The following is a 24,067-nucleotide window of genomic DNA, read 5'->3' on the forward strand; positions in this document are numbered from 1 at the left end:
TGTTTAATCTCTTCCTGCCCCTGATCCCCCCTCCCCTCTGAGAATTGTCAGTCTGTTCCATTTTCATGCCTCTGATACTATTTTATTCACCAGTTTATTCTGGTCATTAGATTTCTTACTCATTTATTTTGATTTTTAGATTCAATTGTTGATAGGTATGCATTTGTTGCCATTTTGTTGTTCATATTTTTTATCTTTTTTTCCTTTTTTCTTCCTGTTCTTAAAGAATACCATTCAACATTTCATTTAGCTTTTTCATGTCTGTGAAGCTCTTTATCTGACCTTCAATTCTAAATGATAGCTTTGCTGGGTAGAGTAATCGTTGTTGTAGATCCTTGCTATTCATCACTTTGAATATTTTTTGCCACTTCCTTCTGGCCTGCATAGTTTCTGTTGAGAAGTCAGCTGATAATCATATGGACACTCCCTTTTAGGTCACTAACTGTTTTTCTCTTGCTGCTTTTAAGATTCTCTCCATGTCTTTAGCCCTTGGCATTTTAATTATGATGTGTCTTGGTGTGGTCCTCTTTGGGTTCCTCTTGTTTGGGATTCTCTATGCTTCCTGAACTTGTAAGTGTATTTCTTTCACCAGGTAAGGGAAGTTTTCTGTCATGATTTCTTCAAACAGGTCCTCAATATCTTGTTCTCTCTCCTCCTCTGGCACCCCGACAATGTGAATGTTGGTATGCTTGAAGTTGTCCCAGAGGCTCCTTACACTATCCTCACATTTTTGGACTCTTTTTTCTTTTTGCTCTTCTGGTTGGATGTTTTTTGCTTCCTCATATTTCAAATCATTGATTTGATTCTCAGAATCCTCCACTTCACTGTTGAAACCCTGTATATTATTCTTTATTTCAGTCAGTGTATGCTTAATTTCTAACTAGTCCTTTTCCATTTATTTGAGGTTTCTAAAAGATTCTTGAGTAATCTTATAACCATGGTTTTGCACTTTATATCCAGTAGTCTGCTCTTGTCTATTTCTTTCATTTGTGACATGCCTTCCTGTCTCTGCATTTTGGCTGCTTCCCTGTGTTTGTTTCTATATATTGAGTAGAGCTGCTATGTATCCTTGAGCTGGTAGAGTGGCCTTGTGTAGTAGGTGTCCTGTAGGGCCCAGTGACTCAGCCTTCCCAGTCACCTGAGTGGGAGCTCTAGGTGCACACCTTTGTGCGCTCTGAACACAGTCTTATTGTAGTTGAGATTTGATTGCTGTTGGTGTAACTAGGAGGAATTGATCTCAGGGCAATTGGCTGTGAGGACCAGCTGCAACTACCGTGGGAGAGCTGCTGTGCAGGAGACTACCCTATGGAGCAGGACTTATTTCAGTGGGGCTTTGGTACTCACTGAGTCTGCCCCTGAGTGTGTTGCTTATGGATGTGAAGAGTTGTAATCTGGTATGATCTGACACTGACCACTGGGTACACTGGCTCTTGGGTCTCCAGGGAAGTGCAAAGTCAGCCAATGCCTGTGGCCACTCAGCAGGAGCTACAGAGAGATCTGCAGATTCTTCCTCTTTGTATTGGGTTTAGAAGTGCCCAGACGAGGCCCTGCTATAAAGCAAGGCAGGCTGATGCTGGTGCCAGGTTTTGGGCCTTTAATTGATAGGTTTGGGGCTCCCTGACTCAGCTGCAGCTTGTTTGAGAGATTTTACCCTAAGCAAGTAAAGGCCATTCATATGCAAAAGCTGCTGCACACAGCTTGGGTGGGGTTGTAAATTGGTTGTGGCAGGGTCTTAGGGAATCACCAGGGTGGAGCTAACAGAAATGGCTGCCAGTCAGTCCTGTGACTGGGAAGTCCCAGCTTAGGAACAATGATCTCTGCAAACACCTCCATCTGGGAGAAAGCTGCCCCTGAGTTCCTGCCCCGATGCCAGACAATCCAGTTCCTCCTCATATGTGTCTGTGTCCCCCAGAGTCTCGCCCTCGCACTGGAGCTCAGAGGAAGCAGGACCTTGTAAGTTCAGTTCATGGTGCTGGCCTTTTAAGAGGAACAGCTGTGTCTCCAGCAGCCTCTGTGTCACCAGCAGCCTCTGAGTCCAAATCCATACTGGTTTTTACAGCCCATAGTTTGTACTGCCCGTAGGGACTTCTTTTCCCAGCTCTGGGACCCTGGGCTAGGCTTCTGGTGTGGGGCTGGGACCCCTTGCTCCTCAGGGTGGCCTCTGCAGAGACGATCTCCCTCCTGGTTAAAAAAGCGGCACACGTGGGTGCTGGACTAGCTGGTTCAGTGCCTCTGCACCTCCTACCAGTATCAGTGTGCTTTCTTCTTTTCTTTTTTTAAATATTTTTACTGATTTCAGAGAGGGAGGGAGGGAGAAAGAGATAGAATCAACAATGATGAGAGAGAATCATTGATTGTCTGCCTCCTGCACGCCCCACACTGGGGACTGAACCTGCAACCTGGGCATGTGCCCTGACCAGGAATCAAACGGTGACCTCCCAGTTCACAAGTCGACGCTCAACCACTGAGCCACATTGGCCGTGTGGTGTGCTTTCTTCTTTACTTCTTTAGTTGTGGGACTTCCATTCAGCCAGCTTTTCAGTGATTCTGGATGATGGCTGTTCTGTATTTTAGTTGTAATATTGATGTGGCTGTGGGAGGCAGAGAGTACAGGCATTTACTTATGCCGCCATCTTCTGAAATTTATCCTTTTTTAGAAACTTAGAGCAAAAGAGAATATATAATGTCTTTCACTAATCTATTCCAGACTTCAAGAACTCCCTCTTACAAGAATGATTCCTTGAACTTGAGCTCTGCTATTCCTTAGTAAAGTAATTTTCTTTAATTCTATCCTTGGTAAAGGCAGAGAAGAGTAAATATTTCTTTGCAACATAGGCAGAAAATATGCATACCATTATGTTAATAATAAATACCTCATGCCCATTATTTAAGATAAGAAATCTATTAAAGTCATCAATTTATTTACCATTAGGCATAGAGAAAAAGAGACATGGATGGAGATAAGACTCTTGTCTGACATAGTAAAGAGCAATTCATATCTTTTCTACAGCTATAGACACCATTTTGAATATAGTTACTCCTGATGACCAACTCATTTAGGATTAAAGTCTATTTCATAGGAGACATTAAACCTTTAATGTTCAAATCTCTTTAAAAGAATTTTTACAAACAGTTTCACAAGGACATTATTCATGGCTGCCAAAAAAAGAAAAAGACAAGATTTCTTTTTTGTAAATGTTTTCACCCTTGGCTTTATCTAAAAAGTATCTTTTTAAATAGATGTACTATTCAGAAATTTTGTTTGTGTACCTGCATTAGTAACTCCTTCCTCTCTTATCGAGCTTTGTTCAAGGCAACAGCATAAAAACTTTTGTTAGAACCGAGTAAGAACATTTGGGGCTTAAAGAAATTTAACACTTAATAAGGGAATATAGAAAATAACAAATTTTTTAAAAATAAGGAAATGTAAAGCAAGTAATATTCTGCTTCTACAATAACAATAGATTTCTTGGGGGAGAGCAGAGAAGTAAGAGAATTCTTCTGGGTATTTAAATAATAAGAGTTGAATATTATAGGTAAATATAATGAACTCGTGTTGAGAGTTAAAAACAACTACAGTGTATAAAAACTTGCTATTCTAAGGCTTTGTTTAAGGAAAATCATTTGTTATTGGATTCCTCTTACCTACTTATCTTCCTAATAAACTGCATACTTAAGACAATTTAGTAGGAGGTAAAAATCTAAGCTCATTATCACTGAAATAGTCACATCAAATGTTCTGAGGGTTTTGGATGCAATGAAAACACCTATCAGAATTAATGAAACGGATTCTAACAATATTACCATTATTTACATCATCATCACCATAACCATTACCATTCAAATATTTATTGAATGTCCAGAGTGAGTAGAGTATACTTAGCAATACTATTTTACACTAGACTTGGCTCCTGGGAATTTCAACTTGAAAAATTAAAAGCAACCAGGAAGTCTCCAAACAAGAATGAGAGTCAGGGAGCAGTTGGGCAGAGAACATTGGGAGATGCTGAAAAGCTCATATTCATAAAAGTGTTTGGAAGGCCAGAAAGGAAAGACAATCTTTTGTGGTGAAGAATATCCAATTTGTAGAAGACCCCTACTCTACCTAGAAGCTCCTGTCCTCTCCACCCATGCCTGGGCCTCCTTGTTGGGTGCCTTGGGAGCCTGTAAGAACATCAGAAGCCAAGGAAGGAGTTTTAGAGGCTCAAAAATAAAGGGAAGGGGAAATCACGGGATGACAGGAAAGGTTTTGAGGAGATTCTAGGTAAACTCAGCCTTCCAGGAAGATTTTTCCTCATGGGTCTCTTTCATTTCATTTTGTTCTGTTGCCTCATGTACTTGTCACTCATGTAATTTCAAATGAAAACAAAACAAAACAAACTAAAACAAAATACGTGCCCAGGAAACAGTGGTGCAGAGTCTGGGGAGGTCCTGCAGGCTGCTTGTCAAGAGCTCTTGTGTGAGCCATTAAGTGGCACTTACGTTGGTAACGTCAGCTCCACTCCCGGTCTTGTTCTCACTTTTGCAAGACCAGGAACCCATTTTTTGTGGGCATCAGAAGTAGGTCTGTTACAGACACACACAATCCAGTTCACATATCTCATTTCAGCAGTGCCTTATGGGCATTATACATGGGAAATCAAGGTGTCAGTTACTTGGTATCTGTGAAGTAGAATAAAGAGAATTAGCTGATATACTGTGAAGAATTTCTACCCAATTTAGTGATAGCCTTACAAAGGACACCCTAATGCTCAAGTCTGCATCGCCAATACTCTCCCCTCTGGGTGGCATTTGAATGGACATTGTCTTCTCCTGGCTCTTGGGACTGATTGTCCTGTCCTTTGCTACATGTGACCAATTCTTTTCTGATATAAAGTGAACTGCATCCTGCACCACCGGGGTGAACCTGAGGAGGGGTGATGAAGGATTAAAGAAGACAGACAAGAAAATACAGTTGGGACCAGGTGGATCACTGCCTGGATGAGGAAACAGTGACACAGCCTATAAGCCAAAGCTTTATTTTATAGTCAGATCACACAAAGCAAAACAAGGGGAGTGGTCAACATGTTTACAATGTTCTTGCGAGTTTAAAATCTATTTCCTTACTCAAGCCTTGTTTTGGCAGCACTTGCTGCACCTCCCACAGCCCATTAGCTATCTAGGAACAAGGGAGGATGTCCTAGGAGGGCTCTGCCCTCTAAGCTGGGACTTGTATGTGGCTCTGCCACAGGTCAATCCGAGGCTTGACCCTATAGCCGCTCCCTACAATAAAGGTTTTTCCCAACCAGGACAAAGCAATCACCTAATACTGCAAAGTTAACCGAATAAAATACAGAATGCCCTGTTAAATTTGAATTTCAGATACACAATAAATAATTTTTAGCATAAATATGTCCCAAATACTGAATCAAAATTCTCTATTCATACTTACTATGGCAACTCCAAAACTGCCTTCCTGAACTTCCTTGCTTACTTACCCTGATTGTAGTTTTGAGTGTTCCCAAACTCTTTGATGCACACATACAATTTCTTGCTTCACCTATAAAAGGTTAATAACATCCATTACCTGTGGATTTACTGATTTGACTTTTAGAGGACACTTTTCCTGATTTACAATTTGTGTGATGCTGGGCAGAAGAGTGGATCTTATTATCACTGCCATGTACCAGTGTTGTAGGGGGTGGGGCAGAGGATAGGGAAAGGCAGGGGCATGCTTCCTGGAGGAAAAGTGCCCTGGGAACTCTGCCCAAAAGGTTTTAAGGGCAGAGATTTTAGGGGAGGTCCCAGGGAAAGATCTTAATAGAATATTCAGTAGCTTTCCAGGTGTGTCCTTTCAGGGTTGTGATCTCCACTGATTGATTGGTGGCACCAGGGCAGAGGGTTCTAATGTAAGCCCTGGCTGGTTTTGTTGCTTACCTGGGCCTGGAGCTAAAATACAACTGAGGCCTAGATATTATCTCTAGGGAGGAAAAGTCAGGGGGTCCAAACTGCATGACAAACGATATGCTAGGGGAGGAAAAATAATCCTGGGGGCAAGGTGTGCATTGCTGGGGACCCGGGCCTTTCCACCCTGATGACCTCCTGTACGTGGCCCATCGTCCTTGTTCTGCTCATTAACTGCCTACAACACCGGCATTAGCTGTTGAGATGAATTGCATTAATCAGATTGCTTAAAGCAATATAAACTATTTTGGGAAGGATAAAAGACTAGTATAGAGGAGTTCCAATAAGATCACTTTACTTTTTGTGCATAGCTGAAATAATGTGCATCGAGGGAAAGGTTAATAGGAATTCTATTATGGGAGAAGGGTAATTTTGGAGAACGAAACTTAGCGTGTAAAGCAGGTGTGGGTAGTGGAGTTCTGTAGTGAGGATTTACAGTATCATGGATTTCTGAAAAAGAGAACACAAGAATGTTAGAGGGGTTCATAATGAGCGGGACAAAGAGGTCAAAGAAACTGAACATTTCGTTTGTGTGTAGGGCTGGCCCTACATGTGCCGGGAGCTGGAAGTCCTTCCTTCTTCTGTCTTCTATTGTATTTGGCCCTCTGGTCCAACCTCATTGATTAGGTTGTTTTAATTAGTACTACTATTTGCTGCATTTGGGTCAAGTAGACCCAATTTTGTGGTCTAGCTGGGAATCTCACCATATACTACATGACTTACAAATAAAATGTTGAAACACAACTTGGGCAGGCTGGGTGTGACTTATTCACCTGGTGGGTATTGAATCCAGGTAGAAGGTCTGATCACAGTGCAGTGTGTGACATTGTATTGCATTGAATACACATAAAAAAACATATCTTATAGAGTCAGTTCAACTCAATCACATTCCATTTAGCAACTTTGTTGACTATCTTTCTAGAAATACAAAGATGATATCTTCTAAGGAGGGGTGGAATAGGTAAGATAACAGCACACAATTGTGCATTGTGTTAGGTGTGGGGGTCAAAGGTGAAGGAGCTCATACTCTGACTTCAAGGAGTTTACAAATAACTGAATCAGAACTAAGACAGCTATTTAAAAGAAGGTAGTTACTAAATACGAGATAAGGCATGTGGAAAGTGCTTTGCAAATAGAAAGTATTGTGAGGATTGTTCTAGAATGGGCCCCTCGTTCCTGACACCTCTTTTTTTACCTACAGTTAGGAGTAATAGAAAAAGAAAACAGTCCCTGAGATTCTAAGAAAGGAGGTAATGAATAACCCGCCATTAGCCATAAGACCTTGGGCAAGTTATATAGCTTTCAGCCTCAACCTGCTCCCCTAATAAATGGGGATTACCCAAATCGACCTTTCAGGGTTATTGGATAGATCAAGCTGGTGATGAGGGAAGGAAATATATAGCATTGTGCCTGACAGGAGCAAAGGGCTCAATAAACCGACTACTTATTAGCACTTATTTTCAACTTCTCTGAGTGATTGAGAAAGGAATACTTTGTGTAGGGCTATTTTACAGGGTCCTATTTAGGGGCATGGCTACGCGGTACAATTTCCATAAGGAACGTCCTACAGCCCCCTACTTGCGCCCTTTGCCCTAACGAAGGACCAGAGAAATTCGAGCTCTTAGAGCGAAAACGGAGCCTGGTTTCCTCTTCGTAGACACAGAGGGAAAGCTGTCGCAGAAGCCCAGGCTTCAAAGAAGGGCAGCCCGGTGGGGGGTCTCGGGAAGGGGGACTCAGGCGCCCCGCCCCGAGCAGGACTCGCCCCCCGCCGCTCTGTCCCCAGCGCAAAAGCAGAGGCGGGTAAGTCGGCTCCGAGGGGTGTGGGACAACCGCATCGGGTGTCAGGGGCAGCGAAGCCGGGGCGGGCACATCGTCCGTCCAATCCCTAGCCGTAAGGGCGGCCTCATGAATAAGCAACAAAGCGAAGCGCCCTCCCCCTTGGCATCGCAGACCGAGGAGCGGGCCGCCACCGCTGCAGGGGCCGCCGCGGGGATGCCGAGCGCGGGCGCCGCTCTCTGCGCGCTGCTCGGCTGAAGGCGCACAGGTGAGGACGGCCCGGCTCCTGCCACTCGGGCGGCCGTGGCTGCAGACCCAGGGCCGGGCAGAGACAGAGCCCCAGCCCTGGGCAGCGGGGGGTCGCCGGGGAGCTGTGCTGTCCGGGGAGCGCGGCAGTCAGGGGCGCGCCAGGCGTGCGCCCTGCGCCCCAGTCGGAACGCGGTGCGTGGCGCGGGGTGCACAGGGGCCGCTCCGCGAGCGCTGGGCGCGGCGCAGGCCTCGGAGGACTCACCGCACTCTTCGCTCCAGCCCAGCCCAGCCCAGCCTCCCCGCTCCGCACCGGCTAGCGGGCCTTTGTGCTGGCGGAGCTTGCAGGACTAGCTGCTTTTGTGTGGGCTTTTCTTTCTTCTCTTCCTCCCCTCCCAATCTCACAGCGGTGATAGAGAAGTTCTCGAAGGCTGCGATTTGCTCTTTTCAAAGCATCGATCGCAGTGTCCCCGCTGCCAAACAGTGCCCAGCGGCTGAGGAGCCAATGAGGGCTGGCTGCGGTGGCCACCGAAATGTGTTGTTTGTTACTTTGCAGAAAACAAACAGTTGAGTGCTTAGCGCAGAGATGTCACTGAACCTCCTTACTCAGACCCTGGCCGGTCCCCCAGCAGGAGGATGCTCCTTAGAAAGGTCACTTAATTGGAAGGAGGGCCTGCGGATTAGAAGCGGAGGTCAGGCTCTGCCTGAGAGTCCAGGACAGTTGTTGGGAGGTGCTGCCTGGAGGTGCCCAGATGTCTCGTGTACGTCCTGGGCACTGACAGAACCTGACCTGTGTGGATTCTGAACATGTAGAGCCCTGGCTGGTGAGGAAGCAGCCAAGGACTTTTAAGAGTTGGAGTTCTTAAAGATGAGAAACCTGCCTTCCCAAGCTGATCCCCAGGGTCTGCCAGGATCCTGGCACCTCATTTCAGGGCAGAGCTGCTGTGGAGGAGAGGAGAGAGGCTGCTTTAAAGTGTCTGCCTTCATTGTTTGGAAGTTTTAGTTTGAAACTAAAAGGGGAGAGGGAGTGGTTCACAATTCCACCCATAGACCTCTGAAGGATTTCTTCTATAGGGATCAAAATGTGTGGCCAGAATTTGCATGCCTCCCCCTCCTTTTTGTGTATTTCCCTGGTCACAAGGGATGCTGTTGGGCTCTAAGGAGTCTCATTTAAGCCAAGAGCCTACAGAGTCACACACGGACTTGCTCACTCGCCTGCAGAACCTCACTAGCATCTATTGAAAGAAACTCAAAACCGGGGTAAGCCTTCACAGCATCAGAACACTGGTACTTATTTTTTACACACAGTAGAGATTTTAGGGTAGACTTACTTTTATGAATAAGGCAGAGTTGTTATATTTGTCCTAAGAATGAACCAAACACTTATGTGGCAGACTTGATATGAATTGTGTTTATTCACAAAACTCCCAAGGCTGAGGGAGTCTAATGTAGCTACAGCAACAGCTAGCTAGGGAGATGAGGATTTGTCTTTGTTTTCATAGGAAGTTTCTTACCATTATGTTCTGGCATTTCGTGCTAAATTTTTCAAGGTCATAATTTGGTTCGACAGATACGGTTTGGTGCTAAATATAAGTATAGCATCAATAGGAGGAAGCTGGGCTTACCTATTTCCACTCTTTGACTAAAGGTGTACTTCACTGTTTATTCAGCAGTTTGCCTGAAAAATTGTGTATGGAATTGTATTTTTGTTCACTGAATTTTGTTTATTCTCACAATAGGGAAGCTGGTGTTCCAAGGGAACCTGGGTTTAATCTCTGTAAAATGAAAACTCATTTCCTACTGAGATGCGTGGTCAATCCTTTTTTTTTTTTTCTGTTGTGTCTACTTGGTGATTATAAGAAGAGTGTCTGAATCAAATTTCTGCTTGAAATGTTACATATTATGTTTATTCCTTGAAATGTCTACCTGGGGATTGGATTACCTTCTCCTTAAATGCAGCTACTACTTGGAGACCTTGTATAGCAAATGAGGTTTGTGAAGCACAAAGAGCAGAAATGAAGTGTCAGATTGGGGCATTGAAAATAACTGTATGATGGATGGACAGGAGCTTGCTGATCAAGACTGATTAGGGCAGGATTCTGCAAACATCAGATGATTCCCTGGCCACTTTGTCTATGTGAGAAGCTGAAAGGCGAGGCTCCATGGACATAGCTAGGAGGAAAAAGGATGTTATGGATGCTTCAAATTGCTCACATTTCTGTAGTTTGAGGGCAATGCATGTCAGAACGACGCTAATATGACTTAAATTCTTCAAACCATTTTCATGTCTATTATCACTTTTTTGGTTTTTCTCCCACCTTTTGAAGAAAATAGAATAAACATTCTTGTCTCCATTTTGTAATGAGGAAACCAAGTTTCAGTGATTTTGCCTAAGGTAGAGCTGGAACCTCAAGCCAGTTTTTAAATCTTCAAATCTAGCTTCTTTTACTAGGAATAAGATGATGTGGGCGGGGTGATAAGCACAGACATCTTCACTTGTCTCCAGTGCTACATTGCAGAGAACAGAGCTGTGGGTTCAATGTGCAGAACTTAGTTGTGACCTGCAGGAATGGGAAGCCCTGCTCAGGGAGTTGCCAGAGTAACCATCGTGACCCAGCCCACTCACCCTCTTCCTGGGGGACCATGCTTTTCCTTGTGGTTACTCTATTCTCCCTCCTTCCTCTGTGGTCAAACATGCTGCTGAAAGGATCATCTGTCATTCCAGCTACTTTATAGTGAAAAATGACTGGGGACAGATGATCTTAAAGCCACTGTATCAGGCCACTGATGGTTGTCAAAAACACAGTGAATCGGAAGGGTACCTTAATGCCGTGTGCCACCGTTGGGCTAATAGGTCAGAGTCTTGATAAGCCTTGCTCTAGACAAATGAAGAAGCTTTGGCAGTGAGGGCCATCAGGATTACAAGAAAAGGTAAGGCAATGACAAATTCATCATTGAGGGTCAGGAAAAACACAAAAAGGAAAGATGATCAAGACACAGACAAGGAAGGGAAAGAGTTTCCTGTTCCCTCATCAATCACAGAATCACTAATTGGGTTTTTAAAGGTGAGATGGTAATTGGGAAGCAAGTCGACCTGAAGCTCTGAAACTTGTCACTTGTTACTGTTGATCTAGTTTTTAAAATGAAATAAACACTGAAAACCTAAAATATAGCAGAGATGAGAACACTGAAGTTATTCCTATTATTAAAATAACACATCGACAACGTAGCCAAAATTGACTACGTGAAGAACATGACATACAATTATATATGGACTAGAGGCCCGGTGCACGAAATTTGTGCACTCAGGGGTTGGGGTTCCTCAGCCTGGATTGCAAGAGGATGCAGACCAGGCTGAGGGACCCCACCTGTGCATGAAGGGACCCGGGAGGTTGGCCAGTCGGAGAGGGACCGAGGGAGGGCTCTAGGGCATGTCTGGCCCATCTCGCTCAGTCCTGATCAGCCGGACCCCAGCAGCAAGCTAACCTACTGGTTGGAGTGTCTGCCCCCTGGTGGTCAGTGGACATCATAGGGACTGGTTGACTGGTCAACTAGTCAACTGTCTGCCCCCTGGTGGTCAGTGCGCATCATAGCAACTGGTTGACCAGTCAACTGTCTGCCCCCTGGTGGTCAGTGCAGGTCATAGCGAGTGGTTGAGTGGCCTTAGCATATCATTAGCATATTATGCTTTGATTGGTTGAATGGCTGGACGACCGGACACTTAACATATTAGGCTTTTATTATATAGGATAGACCATGAAATGTCCTTGAAAATCTTACAATATAAAATGGAGGCTCTGCTCACATTCTTTTTCACATTCTTAAATGGTTATTTATATTCACTTCATGCCAGCAAATATTTATTGAACACCTCCTCTATGTGCCTACCATTATTAGCAATTATATGGCAAGCAGAGGAAGCTAAAAGATCAGTGTTTGTATGGAAGGAACATAACCTTATTTGAGGCGACCAGATTTACAGACATAATTATTTGTGCTAGAGAAGGTGGGAGAAGGGTGGGAAGAGAATGGGTGAGGCAATTTTGTGACAAGAGTTAGTACACAGGATGTGATGGGGGGGGCAGGGTGTGGTTACCTACAGTAGGGGAGAAGGAAGGAACTCTGACTAGTGTGGTGCCATGAGCAAAACTTAGGAACCTGAAATGAGTATGGCACAGAAGAGGGCAATAGACCCACTTGGCAGTGGTGTCTGTACTGGGCACTAGTGCTGTAGGGTTGCATTACAGACATGGAGTTTGGCAGTTGTATGTTTGGGGGCCTTCTGTATTTTCAGAAGGCAGAGAGTTGTAGTGGCAAAGGCAGGGAACTGGAAGTCTGATAGGATTCACAAGTTTAGAAACAGACATGATCACATAGGCAAGTTAATTCTCCTCGACCAGCCTGCAGTTTTCTCATCTAACAAAGAATGGGGATGATGGTAGTACCTATCTCATTAGGTTATTGTTAGGATTAAATAAGATAATTTATACAAGGCACTTAAAACACTTGACTTATAGCATCCCCAAATGGTAGTCATTTTTAATTGATTATTGTCGTTTTTATCCTTAAGAATAAACCACTGGATTGTATGAAATGGATTGGAGAGGAGAGAGTCTGAAAAAGATAATTAAGAGGCAATTAAAATAATAACAGTTCAGTGATGTGACAGAAGGGACAATTCCAAGAGATACTGTGAGGAAGGATCCACAGGAGTTGTGAATCTAAAATATAAAGGAGAGAAGAGTTCAAGATGACACCGAAGATTTTTGATTGAGTTTATTTTAAGATAATTGAGACACACAATTCTAATAAGCAATGAAATCTCTCCCCCTCTTCTCCCCCAGCAAAGCATAGTGTAGGTGAAGTGTAAATGAAGAAGATGGCATGTTTTAGGTGGCATCCAAGTAACTTCCAGTAGACGAGGAGAATCTGAGATTAGGCAGCTTTCTTCCTGAAACCCCAAACCAGCTATTTATGGTATTTGTGTTTATCCCAAGAAAATAAAAATATCAAGCAGATTGTCACCATTTTTTAAATTTATTTTTATTTTATTTTTTTGGTCAAACTCCACAGCCCTCCTATGTCTTGAGTACTCTTAGGGTAACACTCATGTTCCTTATGAATTACACCTACAATCCACTTTACTTTGAAAAAAGTAGCATTGTCACTGCTGTGGATGTTTTTCATGCTGGTCCCCTTTTGTGTGTGTTTGGGGACTACACCGAACAATGCAAGTATAAATTCTAATTGGAAATATAGAGACCGAGTGCTTTAAAAAACTGGTGATTTAAGTCTAACAAGATGGCTAAGGCTTTATTTATTTTTATGTTGTCTTTCATGTGTCTTTGAAACTCGAGTATGCCTAGACTTGACACAGAACCAGATTCTGGACTGTATCTATTTAAGATCGTCAAAGATAATGCTTGACAGGACAGCTTATCTACCCGCTGGTGGCAGAAATGCGATCAATTGTTCAGAGGACTGCTGAGCCATTAGCATACCTTGATAGCGAGTGATGGACAAGGTGCTCCTGACTTGCTCTGGCAGGGATGCTTTTTAAGCTGTTAGAAGCTAATATCCACGATCAGTTAGCAGTTGGGTTAGAGTTTATTTATCTGAATTAATTTGCCCTGATGGATATAATGAAGGGAAAGCAGCATCCAAAGTTACAGTGTGAAGGAAATGTTAGAGAAATCTTCTTTTGTTTGTTTATTAAATATTCGTATCATTGAGACAAATGATTCTAATAGGCAATGAAGTCCCCCTTCCCCTCTTTCTCCCCCAGCAAAGCGAGCCATAGACATTCATCTGTTTGTTCAGCCAATATTTACTGAGCATTTCCTCTATACCAGGGAGAGGATACCATGCCGAGGAAAAAAGAAAAGGCCTTCAAAATATAGTTGCAGGTGGTTATATAGGTTTAGAAATATTGTCATTGAATTGACAATGGTCAGTCTTTTTTTATTTATTCTCTAATGTCCTGCAACTCCCAGTGGGGGACACCAGGCTCATGGGAGTGACTACGTGAAGCTGTTCTGTGCTTTGAAAGATGAAGAAAGACCTGGAACTTGAAGGTCACCTACCAATTTATCCGAGTTGCAGCATGTCCCCTGCTGCCATTTCTACAGGCTGTCTTTCCTGCTTCTTTTAGAGTGCAGGCGTCCTTTTGAATAGTGGAGAGAAGGAGCATATGGCCACAATACACAGACATAGAATAGGCTAGCAGTTCACCCCACTTTCCTGCTGTAATTGGATTTAGAAAGCAGGTGGCCAACACTTAATTACAAAAGGAAAGTCTTTTAGAGCAATGGCAGAATTCCTTCCACACAAATACTCTAAAGCTCAAGAGCTAGGTGAAAATAAAACCTTGAAGGAAAACTTGGTTTTGGGAAGGCAGTTGAGATTATGCTAAATCTTAATTCTTTGCCTCTCCCCTGCCCAGTCTGATTTGATCACAAAATTCTCCTCTGGGTCCACATAACTCCAGAACATATTAAATAAAATGCAAAGCATTCGTTCAATCATTTGGGTGTCTTGCCTGCTCAATGGCAAAATTGTGGGAATGTAAAGATATTGTGTTTTTATTATATGTCATATAGATAAAATGTGAAAATGGAATCATGGAGGTAGAAGGAATTTCAAAGATTATTTTAAATCCTCATTTCGTCAAAGGAGAAACTGAAGCCATTTGGCCAATATCACATAGCAAGTTTTTAAAAATTTATTTTTATTGATTTCAGAGAGGAAGGCAGAGTGGGGAGAGAGAGAGAGATAAACATCAATGATGAGAGATAATAATTGATCTGCTGCCTCCTGCAAGCCCCCTACTGGGGATTGAGCCTGCAACCCAGGCATGTGCCCTTGACTGGAATCAAACCCGGGACCTTTCAGTCCGCAGGCCGACACTCTATCCACTGAGCCAAACCAGCCAGGGCTCACATAGCAAGTTTTAACAACAGTGAAGCTAGGAGTCAGGAATCATTTTTCTGATGCTAGTCCGCGACCCTCTAAACTTTACTGCCATCATTATGGGCCTCCCCCTCGACCCCCCCACCCCCCAACGTTTTTTTTTTTTTTTTTTAAATTTTGGCTTTATTTATTTATTTATTTATTTATTTATTTATTAATTATTTTTAAAATCCTCACCAGAGGATATTTTCCCATTGATTTTTTAGAGAGAGGGAAAGACAGAGAGAATTATCGATGTGAGAGAAACACATAGATTGTGCCCAGAGCAGGGCCTGGCCTGGGGAGGAGCCTGCAACCAAGGTATAAGATACGGCCTTGATCAGAATCCAACCTGGGCCTTTGGTCCACAGTCCGACACTCTATCCACTGAGCCAAACGGACTAGGGCTCCTCCCCCACCCCCACTCCCAGGTTTTTATCCAGAAGCATGGGAGCTTGTAGGCTAAGCTTTTAGTCCACACCCTCCTTTTTCTGGGATGTTTAGTAAGATTTCATGGAATGGGAAACATATTTGTTTAAGAAAGGGCAGCTCTCTGAACAGATCAGAAATGAACCAGAGTTCTGTAGCTTTTTCATATCTTCCACTATATACGGCTTCATAGTTCAACTTGTGTGCACAGAAATATGAAGGTGTAATGTCATCAACTATGAGCACTCATGCTTTACAGCTCTCATGTATTTTTGTTTTAAGGAAGGAAAATAGAGGCGGCAGGCCACGTACTGTTACCAAATCTGTTACCTGGGTACGAACTGGGATGCTTTGTGGCTCATCTAAAGTGATAACTACCCCGTTTCCCCGAAAATAAGACAGTGCCTTATATTAATTTTTGCCCCCAAAGACACGCTAGGTCTTATTTTCAGGGGGTGTCTTATATTTCCATGAAGAAGAATACGGTACACATTAATGTTAAATGAAAATAAAGGAAATTTATTACCTGTATACGGTACGGTAGTACGGTAGTTGTCAACACAAACCAGACAAACTGTGAGTCCTACAGTATCAAGAATTTACTCATTTATTCAATGACAATCATGTCATCATCTTCTGGAACATCATCATAACAATCCAATTCCTGAATTTCCTGGTGAATTTCTTGTGACTCCATTTCTTTCAGAATCAGTGGACCAAATCTCTCATGTTTAGCAATAGCACTGTCTTTAAATGAGTACTTCTTGTCAAGGTAGCCTGCTCGCAGTGCATTTGCAATGCAACTGTCAGTGATTTTCTCCCATGAATTCTTCACCCAAGTCACAACTTCTTGCAGTTTAGGTTTCACAAAGTTTCCACGCTGATTTCTTTCCATTCTATTTTTTTTTTAAAATATATTTTATTGATATTTTACAGAGAGGAAGGGAGAGGGATAGAGAGTCAGAAACATCGATGAGAGAGAAACATCGATCAGCTGCCTCCTGCACACCCCCCACTGGGGATGTGCCCGCAACCAAGGTACATGCCCTTGACCAGAATCGAACCCGGGACCCTTGAGTCCGCAGGCCGACGCTCTATCCACTGAGCCAAACCGGTTTCGGCTCCATTCTATTTTCAATGTAGTCATTAATTTCCATGCGCAAATTGTCTTTGAATGGCTTGTTTATTGCAATATCAAGAGTCTGGAGATAGGCCGTCATTCCTGCGGGAATCATTATCTGATCTATTTTTCTTTCGTGAAGAAATGTCTTCATGTCTTTAGCGCGGTGAGTGCTGGCTGCATCCCAGACTAGCAGACCTCTTTGGCTCCCTCGCATAACAAGCGGCAGCATTAAATCGACCCACTTCCTTATAACTGCTTGTGTGGCCCAGGCTTTTTCAGTTTCAAGAATAAAAACGCCCAAAACACGTTCAATCTTTTCCTTCTTGCCCTTAGAAATGATTAAAGGTGGGATTTTAGTGCCATCCAGACGAATTGCCAAAATACAGGCAACACGTGCACTTTCGTAAGCAGTGGAGGGAATGTACGCTAAGGAGGCACCCCGCTGTTCAATTGTTGTTTGAGATCATTGGCCCATAAACACTGCAGTTTCATCCATAGCAATCATGTTGGAAAGATTGTATTTAGAGAAGTCAGCATCATCCATAAAGGACTTGAATGCAAGTGCTCGCTTAATAACTTGAGTATCTTCCAACCTAAACAATGTTGTAGATCTTCTTAAAGACAGTTCACTTCGTTGAAGGAAATTATCCAGCCAGTGTTGTGATGCTTTGAAGTCTTCGGGGGCTATGTCAAACTGTGGTGCCATTGCAAGGGCAAATTCTTGAATCTGAGCCCTATTCACAACCAAAGCCTTTGCTCTCCTGTCAACAACCCATTCACAGATCAGGTCTTCCAGCTCGGAAAATAATGGTTGCCGACCTGATCCACACTTGCGCTTTTTAGCATTTCCCTTGTCCACTTGTTCAATGAGGTTACCATACTCTGCTCGCCATTTTGGACCAATCGGATACTCAACATCTTCTCTTTGTAGAAAGCAGTAAGATTTTGGCCTCAAGAGTCTTCCACGATTCCTTTCTTGTACTCCACGGAGTAGCTTTTTCTTTTTGTGCTCATTTCTAGGGGTAAAAAAAAAGGAATTGGGGTATCAAGGTGGGGGGAGGGGGATCACTCAAAATGACACAGGGAGGATCAAAGGGGGGAATCAAAATGGCACAGGAGAATCAGAGGGGGGATTACCATTTTAGTAACCCCTTTTGATCCTCCTGTGTCATTTTGATTGTCCTTTCTGATCCTCCTGTGTCATTTTGATTGTCCCCTCTGATCCTCCTGTGTCATTTTAAGTGATCCCCCTCCCCCCACCCCTGTGCCACTGAACACCTTCACCAGACATCCCACCTATCCCTTTATCAGACATTTACCCCCTGGGGCCTGCCTGGGGACTGTCACTGGGCTTGTTGGGGCCTGGATCTGGGCTGGAGCAGGGTCTGCCACTGACTGAGAACCTTCAGTCATCATGAAGGCGGCCGCGAGCATCAGGTAGTGTCACCAGAGACAGACCAGCACTCACCACCTTCGCCGCGTCCTGTCCGCTCTAATCCTCCTGTTCTTCTACACGCATCTGCGAAAGTCTCCTCCTCTCTCCCGCCCCGCGCTCACCGCTCACTCCGACCTCCGCTCCGCCTCCACACAGCAGTGACGTCAGGACTCCGCGTAAAGTCCCTGGTTGCTAGACACCAGTCGGGGCGGCCCTAGCAACCAGTTTACGGTAAATTAATTTTCATTCTGAGACAGAGCCTGGGGCCTTATTTTCAGGGGATGCCTTATATTTCACTCAGAAGGAAACCTGTAAGTAGGTCTTATTTTCGGAGGATGTTTTATTTTCGGGGCAACAAGGGTAATAGCCCATGCCATTCCCTCTTTGTCAAATATCTTTTCCATATTCTCTCCTTTTAAAACAATGCTAGCTACATGACTGTATGTAATTTAATATTTAAATAAAATTGGTTCAAACCTTGATCCTACCTATGGGGAAATTTAACATCTCACTATCTCTGAGGATTCTTGGCAGGGGCTGGGCAGTGGCTTATATTTCTCCTAGTCACCTCTGGCTTTGATGTTCTTGTGCTTCTAAATTTATGTTCCCTGACATGCTGTTGCTTTTCTGCACTTGGCACTAGGGCGCCTCACGACATCAGCCCATTCCTGTATTCTCCCACAGTACTGTGGATTCAAGCTTTTTGTGTAACAGATTACCTCCAAACTTGGTGGCGATAAATGTTTATTATCTCATCCCACTTCTGTGCAGTAGGAATTTGGGACTAGCTTAACTGGGTGGTCTGGTTCAAGGTCTCGTAAGAAGTTGTAGTTGAGATGTCAGCTGGGGCTGTAGTCATCTGAAGGCTTGACTGGGGCCAGAGGATCCGCTTCCAAGATGACTCATTGATGTGGTGCTGGGAGTTTGGCAAGATGCCTCAGCTCTGCATCCAGGGGTTCCTCTTTCCTCATCTAGAAAAGTTCAGCCTTTTTTTCAGCAGCCGTCAAGGACTAGGGACTTGACCTTTTCTCTGCTTCAGAAGGATCTATAAGACCAGATGGGATAACACCGTGAAAGCTTTGAACGCCTTCAGGGGAAAGGGCCTTATGAAAATGTGAAATTTTATATTTTATGTGTGCACACTACATGCTTAAACCGGATAGTTTAATGATTAGCCATGAAAGAAAGAAAAGGTTTAACTTTTATAAAGGTAAGTTTCTTATTTTAGGATTTTCATTCCTAGGTTAATTTTCTAGAAAACCTGCAGCATCTGAGAAATTTCTGATGATGGGAAAAGAAAAGGCTCTACTCAGCCAAGTAGATGAAAAAGAACTAAAACCTTTAAGTTTTTGGGAAAATGGTCAGTTTTGATATAGTTTTAGTTGTGACGAGAGTGAGTAGTGTGTTTTTTTTTTTAATACAGTGAATCTTAATATTACAAGAATGTGTTTTCAGTAAAGATTGTTAATTTAATATGTGTATTGGTTCTCTTAATATGTTTATTTCTTTTAATAAGTACACTTACATTAACTCTGACCTTTTCTCCCTACATTTTAAACATGAAGGTTTTGCTTATAATTTTTATAGTTGTTGTAGAGAAAAGAAATAATTTTTTAAATTTAAAGACAATTTACTTGAAAACATTTATATATTTTTATTTTATTATTATTATTTTTAAAAACATGGAATGCTTCACGAATTTGTGTGTCATTCTTGTGCAGGGGCCATGCTAATCTTCTTTGTATCTTTCCAATTTTAGTATATGTGCTGCCATAGCGAGCACTCATTTATATTTCCTTAAAAACTCATGAATGTAACTCGTATTCAGTATTTTGTAATGACATCTATATATATAAAAGCCTAAGCGACCGGTTGTTTGGTCGACTGGTCACTATGATGCGCACTGACCACCAGGGGGCAGTTGCTCAATGCAGGAGCTGCTCCCTGGTGGTCAGTGTGCTCCCACAGCCAACCTCCCGCAGCCAGCCAACCTCTGGCTGTCCCTCCCCTAGGCCGGCTGGCCAACCTCCCACAGTCCCTCTGGCCCTGATTGGCCCTGATCGCCAGCCAGGCTGAGTGACCCCCACCCATGTACTAATTCATGCACCAGGCCTCTAGTTTTAAAATATACTTAAAACAGTCTTTGAATGTAATGTAAGTAAATGTAAGATTTATTTTTTATATCCTGGACATTTCTGCAGTCACTTGACTACATGATGAATAGAGGAATTTTGGGAGAATAATGTGACTCCAAAGGTAGTTTATTTCAAGTAGGTATTTAGGAAACAATGAACTGAGTACTTGAACTATGTGTACCTTTTTCTAGAGAGCATCACATTAAATCAGCTGCAGAATTCAGAAGGGAAAAATGAACTGGGTTATCCATGTCTCAAAGGTACAAAGAAATAGAACAGTCCTCTCTTACACACCATCTCTGAGCATAAAGTCAAGGAGATTATTTAACTCATGGTTTCAAAGGGGCTTATTTACAAAATATATTTATATGACAGTTTGATATGCTTTGTTTTTCTGCAGGACTCAATCACTGCAGTTGTCAACTCTGCCATTTTATGTGCACATTTCTCTTCCACTATGAGAAGACCAATAGTATTGTACATCTGTCTGGCTTTCTGTAGCCATCTGCTTCTCAACGGTGCCACACAATGTTTGGCCTTCCCGAAAGTGGAAAGAAGGGAGATAGCACATGCTCATGAAAAAAGAGGGCAGCCTGAGAGGATAAACACGGATGACCTAGAAAATAGCTCCATTGCTTCAAAGGGCACTCCCCCACCCGTGGTCTCCGAAGATCCAATGATAGTGTTAGCGGGACCATCAGCAATGCCATTAAATAAAGTATCCCCTATTAACAGAGAAGCCCATTCTACAGAAGCTGGGCTCATGCAGCCTAATAGCCTTGGTGTCGACACTGCTACTGAGCCAGTGGTCCCAGCAGGGGAAGAAGTGGTTGGTTCCAGCCAGCCAGAGAGAACGTCTCCCGAAAGCCTGCTTCCCAAGGCCATGGTGAGCAACCCTATCATGGCAACTGGTTCTTGGAATGTGGATGAGAAGGAGGAACCCTTTAGTAGTACCAACGCTGAGCCCACTGTAGAAGGGACTGCCGAAGCAACACCAGGTTTTCTGAAGTCTGTGGACAATCAATTGTTTACAACTGAAAGTCAGGGAGGCATTAGTTTGGGACTTACACCTTCATCCTATGTGAACACTAGCAAAATACTAACCACCAGTCCAAGGACTGAGAAATTTGAAGCAGACACAGATCATAGGATAACGTCTTTTCCTGGTACAGAGCCCATAGCAGGCACTGAGCCCGGAAGCCTCAAGTCTGATAGGGAGAAGCCTTCACAGATGACAGCTGGTAATACCCAGGCTACTGCCACCGTGCACGGGCTTGCAACCTCCGAGTACAGCCTGAGTGTTGAGGCAGAAACTGACAGCCTGCTGGGAGCCCCAGAAGTCACAGTGAGTGTCAGCACAGCTGTTCCAGCGACCTCTGTCACAGGCGATGAGTGGGATGACACCAAATTAGAGAGTGTAAGCCAGATAAAGACCCCAAGGCTTGGAGACAATACAGAGACTCGGATGAGAATGGAAACGTCTCCGACAGCCCAAGTAAGCCCTAATGGTGTGGAGGGCGTGGAAGGGGACGAAGCTTTGACAGAGGCTGCACAGATGGGTCTGGGGCTGCCTGAAGGGGAGACACACTCGGAGACAGCCCTGCTAATAGCACATGGGAAGGGGAGATCATCCACCTTCACGGATCAGATTTCCTTTACTCCTACAAGTCCAATGGGAGACACAAAAGTCTCTGTTGTGAACCTGTTTCAAAACACTGCGGACTCCATGGAATCCACCACGGAAAACGATGCCACGTTTTTCTTAGAGACCACTGTTCCCATCTCAGAATATGAGTCTGAGGCTTATCAACCACTGAGAAATACATTTGAAGGTAAAAGAAACAAAAAACAAGCTTTGTTTAATTTGGCGTGCTTCAGTTTGGTTTTATTATTTTTTAAAATGGAAATATAATTGTCATTTAACATTGTACGAGTTTTAGGTGTTTTATTTTTTAAAAGTGACGATTTAAAAATAACTTCTCTATGCCACCTCCTGCCTCCATGGGAAACTGTCATTAGGCATGTGGTGGGCGGGAGTGAGGGTCACACCCTGGGTGTGCAGGGTGTTCTATGAGCCTCTGGAGTGCCCCGAGCTTTCTACCCGGGTGGATTGCCTATAGCTTCCTGGTGGCCACAGTGGAAACAAACCACCCTCAGAACCAGAAATCTGGGAAGCATAATTCCCAAGCAATGCATGAATTTTCTAAAACTTCAGGGATTCGTGAGAATCTGAAATGACCCCATGGATTTTCCTGGCTGGCTGCTACAGCTGTGTAGCATTCAGTGCCCACATCCATCTGTGATGCCAAGGTTTTGTGCAACATGAGAGCCGTCGTCTCTGCCCTCCCCCCCCCACCCCACACCTCCCCGAGGTGTAACATTCACTGGGGAGGTGAGAAAGAGGTGATGGCGTGAGGGATAAAATATCTAAATCTTTTTACCTGTAGGCAGAATCAGCCCTCACTTGGTGCTTACTATCAGTTATCCAAGGACAGCAACAACAAAGAAAATTAGCTGAGACATCCATGAAGCAAATATTAGAACCAAATATATTACTGGTAGCAACTGCATTTAAAGGAACTGTATTTTGTGCATTTAAGTACTGTAATTCTTTCACTGAGGGGTTATAGATGGAGACAGACTAACTCATTTTGTTATTTGCCTTAAAATGACTTCAGATCTCTGTTAAAAAAAATAAGTTATTGCCCTAATCGGGTTGGCTCAGTGGATAGAGTGTCGGCCTGCGGACTGAAGGGTCCCAGGTTCGATTCCAGTCAAGGGCATATACCCTTCATTTGTTCAATATTTGTTTAACAAATATTTATTGAGTGTCCACTATGGGCCACACTCTGACACCCTAGATATATATTAATAAAAAAACAAAACAAGAAAAAAAAAGAAAAGGGCACGCACCTTGGTTGCGGGCACATCCCCAGTAGGGGGTGTGCAGGAGGCAGCTGATCGATGTTTCTAACTCTCTATCCCTCTCTCTTCCTTTCTGTAAAAAATCAATAAAATATTTATCAAAAAAAGTTATCTAAGTTTTAATGAAAAGCAAAAGTACACAAATAAAAATACATAAAAATTACACCCAAATAGATATATATAGACCAGTGGTATTTAAATGGGGACAGTTCGTCTCTCCCCACCCCATCATTTGGCAATGTTTAGAGACATTTTTGGTTGTCCCAGCAGAGGGGTGCTGCTGACTACTGGCACTAGTGGGTAGAGGCCACGGATGTTGCTACATACCCTACAGAGCACAGGACAGCTCCCCAACAACAAAGATTAAACTGAGCCAAAATGTCAGCAGTGCTGGGAAGCCCTGATATAGACTTAATATTCTTCCAACACTTCATTATGAAAATGTATAAATATATAGGAAAATGTGAAGGAATTAGGTATATGTTTAAGTGGTATAATAAACAATGTAGGATACTAATTTACAGATGGATGTAAAAATACTCCTATCCTTGATATTTTTTTTGCCAAAAAGCTTTAGGTAAATATTTATCTTGTAGTATTAACCATATAGGTTTTTTTGACTTTGTTTTCCCCAAAAGAAGTTCATCTAGAAATTAGGGGAAGAAAAACCAATACAGATAAGTCTTCTCTGCTGCCTCGGTTCTGCACTGTGTATAGCTCCTGGCCTTTACATGCGGTAGTGTTACCAACTGACAAGCCTTACATTTGCTGCTGATGGATAATATTTTTCTCTTATTATGTGTGGTTGGTCAGATAACAGCATGGACAAGGAAAGACAGTGTAACTTGCATATGCTCATTCTGATTTGTTTTGGAATATGTACAGCTTTTTACTTCTGCTAAGTAGACTAATTAATGGAAACTATCAAATTAGTAATATGTTTTATAAAGTGTTATTGGGCTTGAATTAAAATGATAAAAGATTGAATTTTACATATCCAATTCATTTTTTTAAAAGACTGAAAGATTGCCCTAGCCAGTTTGGCTCAGTGGATAGAGCATTGGACTGAGACTGGAAGGTCCCGGGTTTGGGTCCGGCCAAGGACAC

The 24,067-nt window shown here is 43.2% G+C and overlaps 1 protein-coding gene across 4 annotated transcripts in view; it reads left to right on the forward strand.

Moving 5' to 3' along the window:
- The window catches only part of ARMH4 (armadillo like helical domain containing 4), a 257,827-nt gene that overhangs the window by 114,719 nt on the left and 119,041 nt on the right, over positions 1-24,067 (forward strand). The window contains exons 1-2 of one of the 4 annotated variants that reach the window (XM_080670194.1): positions 7,596-7,743; positions 20,436-21,867. In XM_080670194.1, the coding sequence (XP_080526320.1) occupies positions 20,493-21,867 (1,375 nt within the window). In that variant the 5' untranslated portion in view covers positions 7,596-7,743; positions 20,436-20,492. Of the gene's footprint in view, positions 1-7,595; positions 9,226-20,435; positions 21,868-24,067 lie in introns of those variants that run through there. The other 3 variants (XM_080670191.1, XM_080670193.1, XM_080670192.1) reach the window with 3 other exon arrangements.

The sequence above is a fragment of the Plecotus auritus genome, assembly GCF_963455305.1.
Source record: "Plecotus auritus genome assembly, chromosome: 1".
In the NCBI taxonomy this organism is placed as follows: Eukaryota; Metazoa; Chordata; class Mammalia; order Chiroptera; family Vespertilionidae; genus Plecotus; species Plecotus auritus.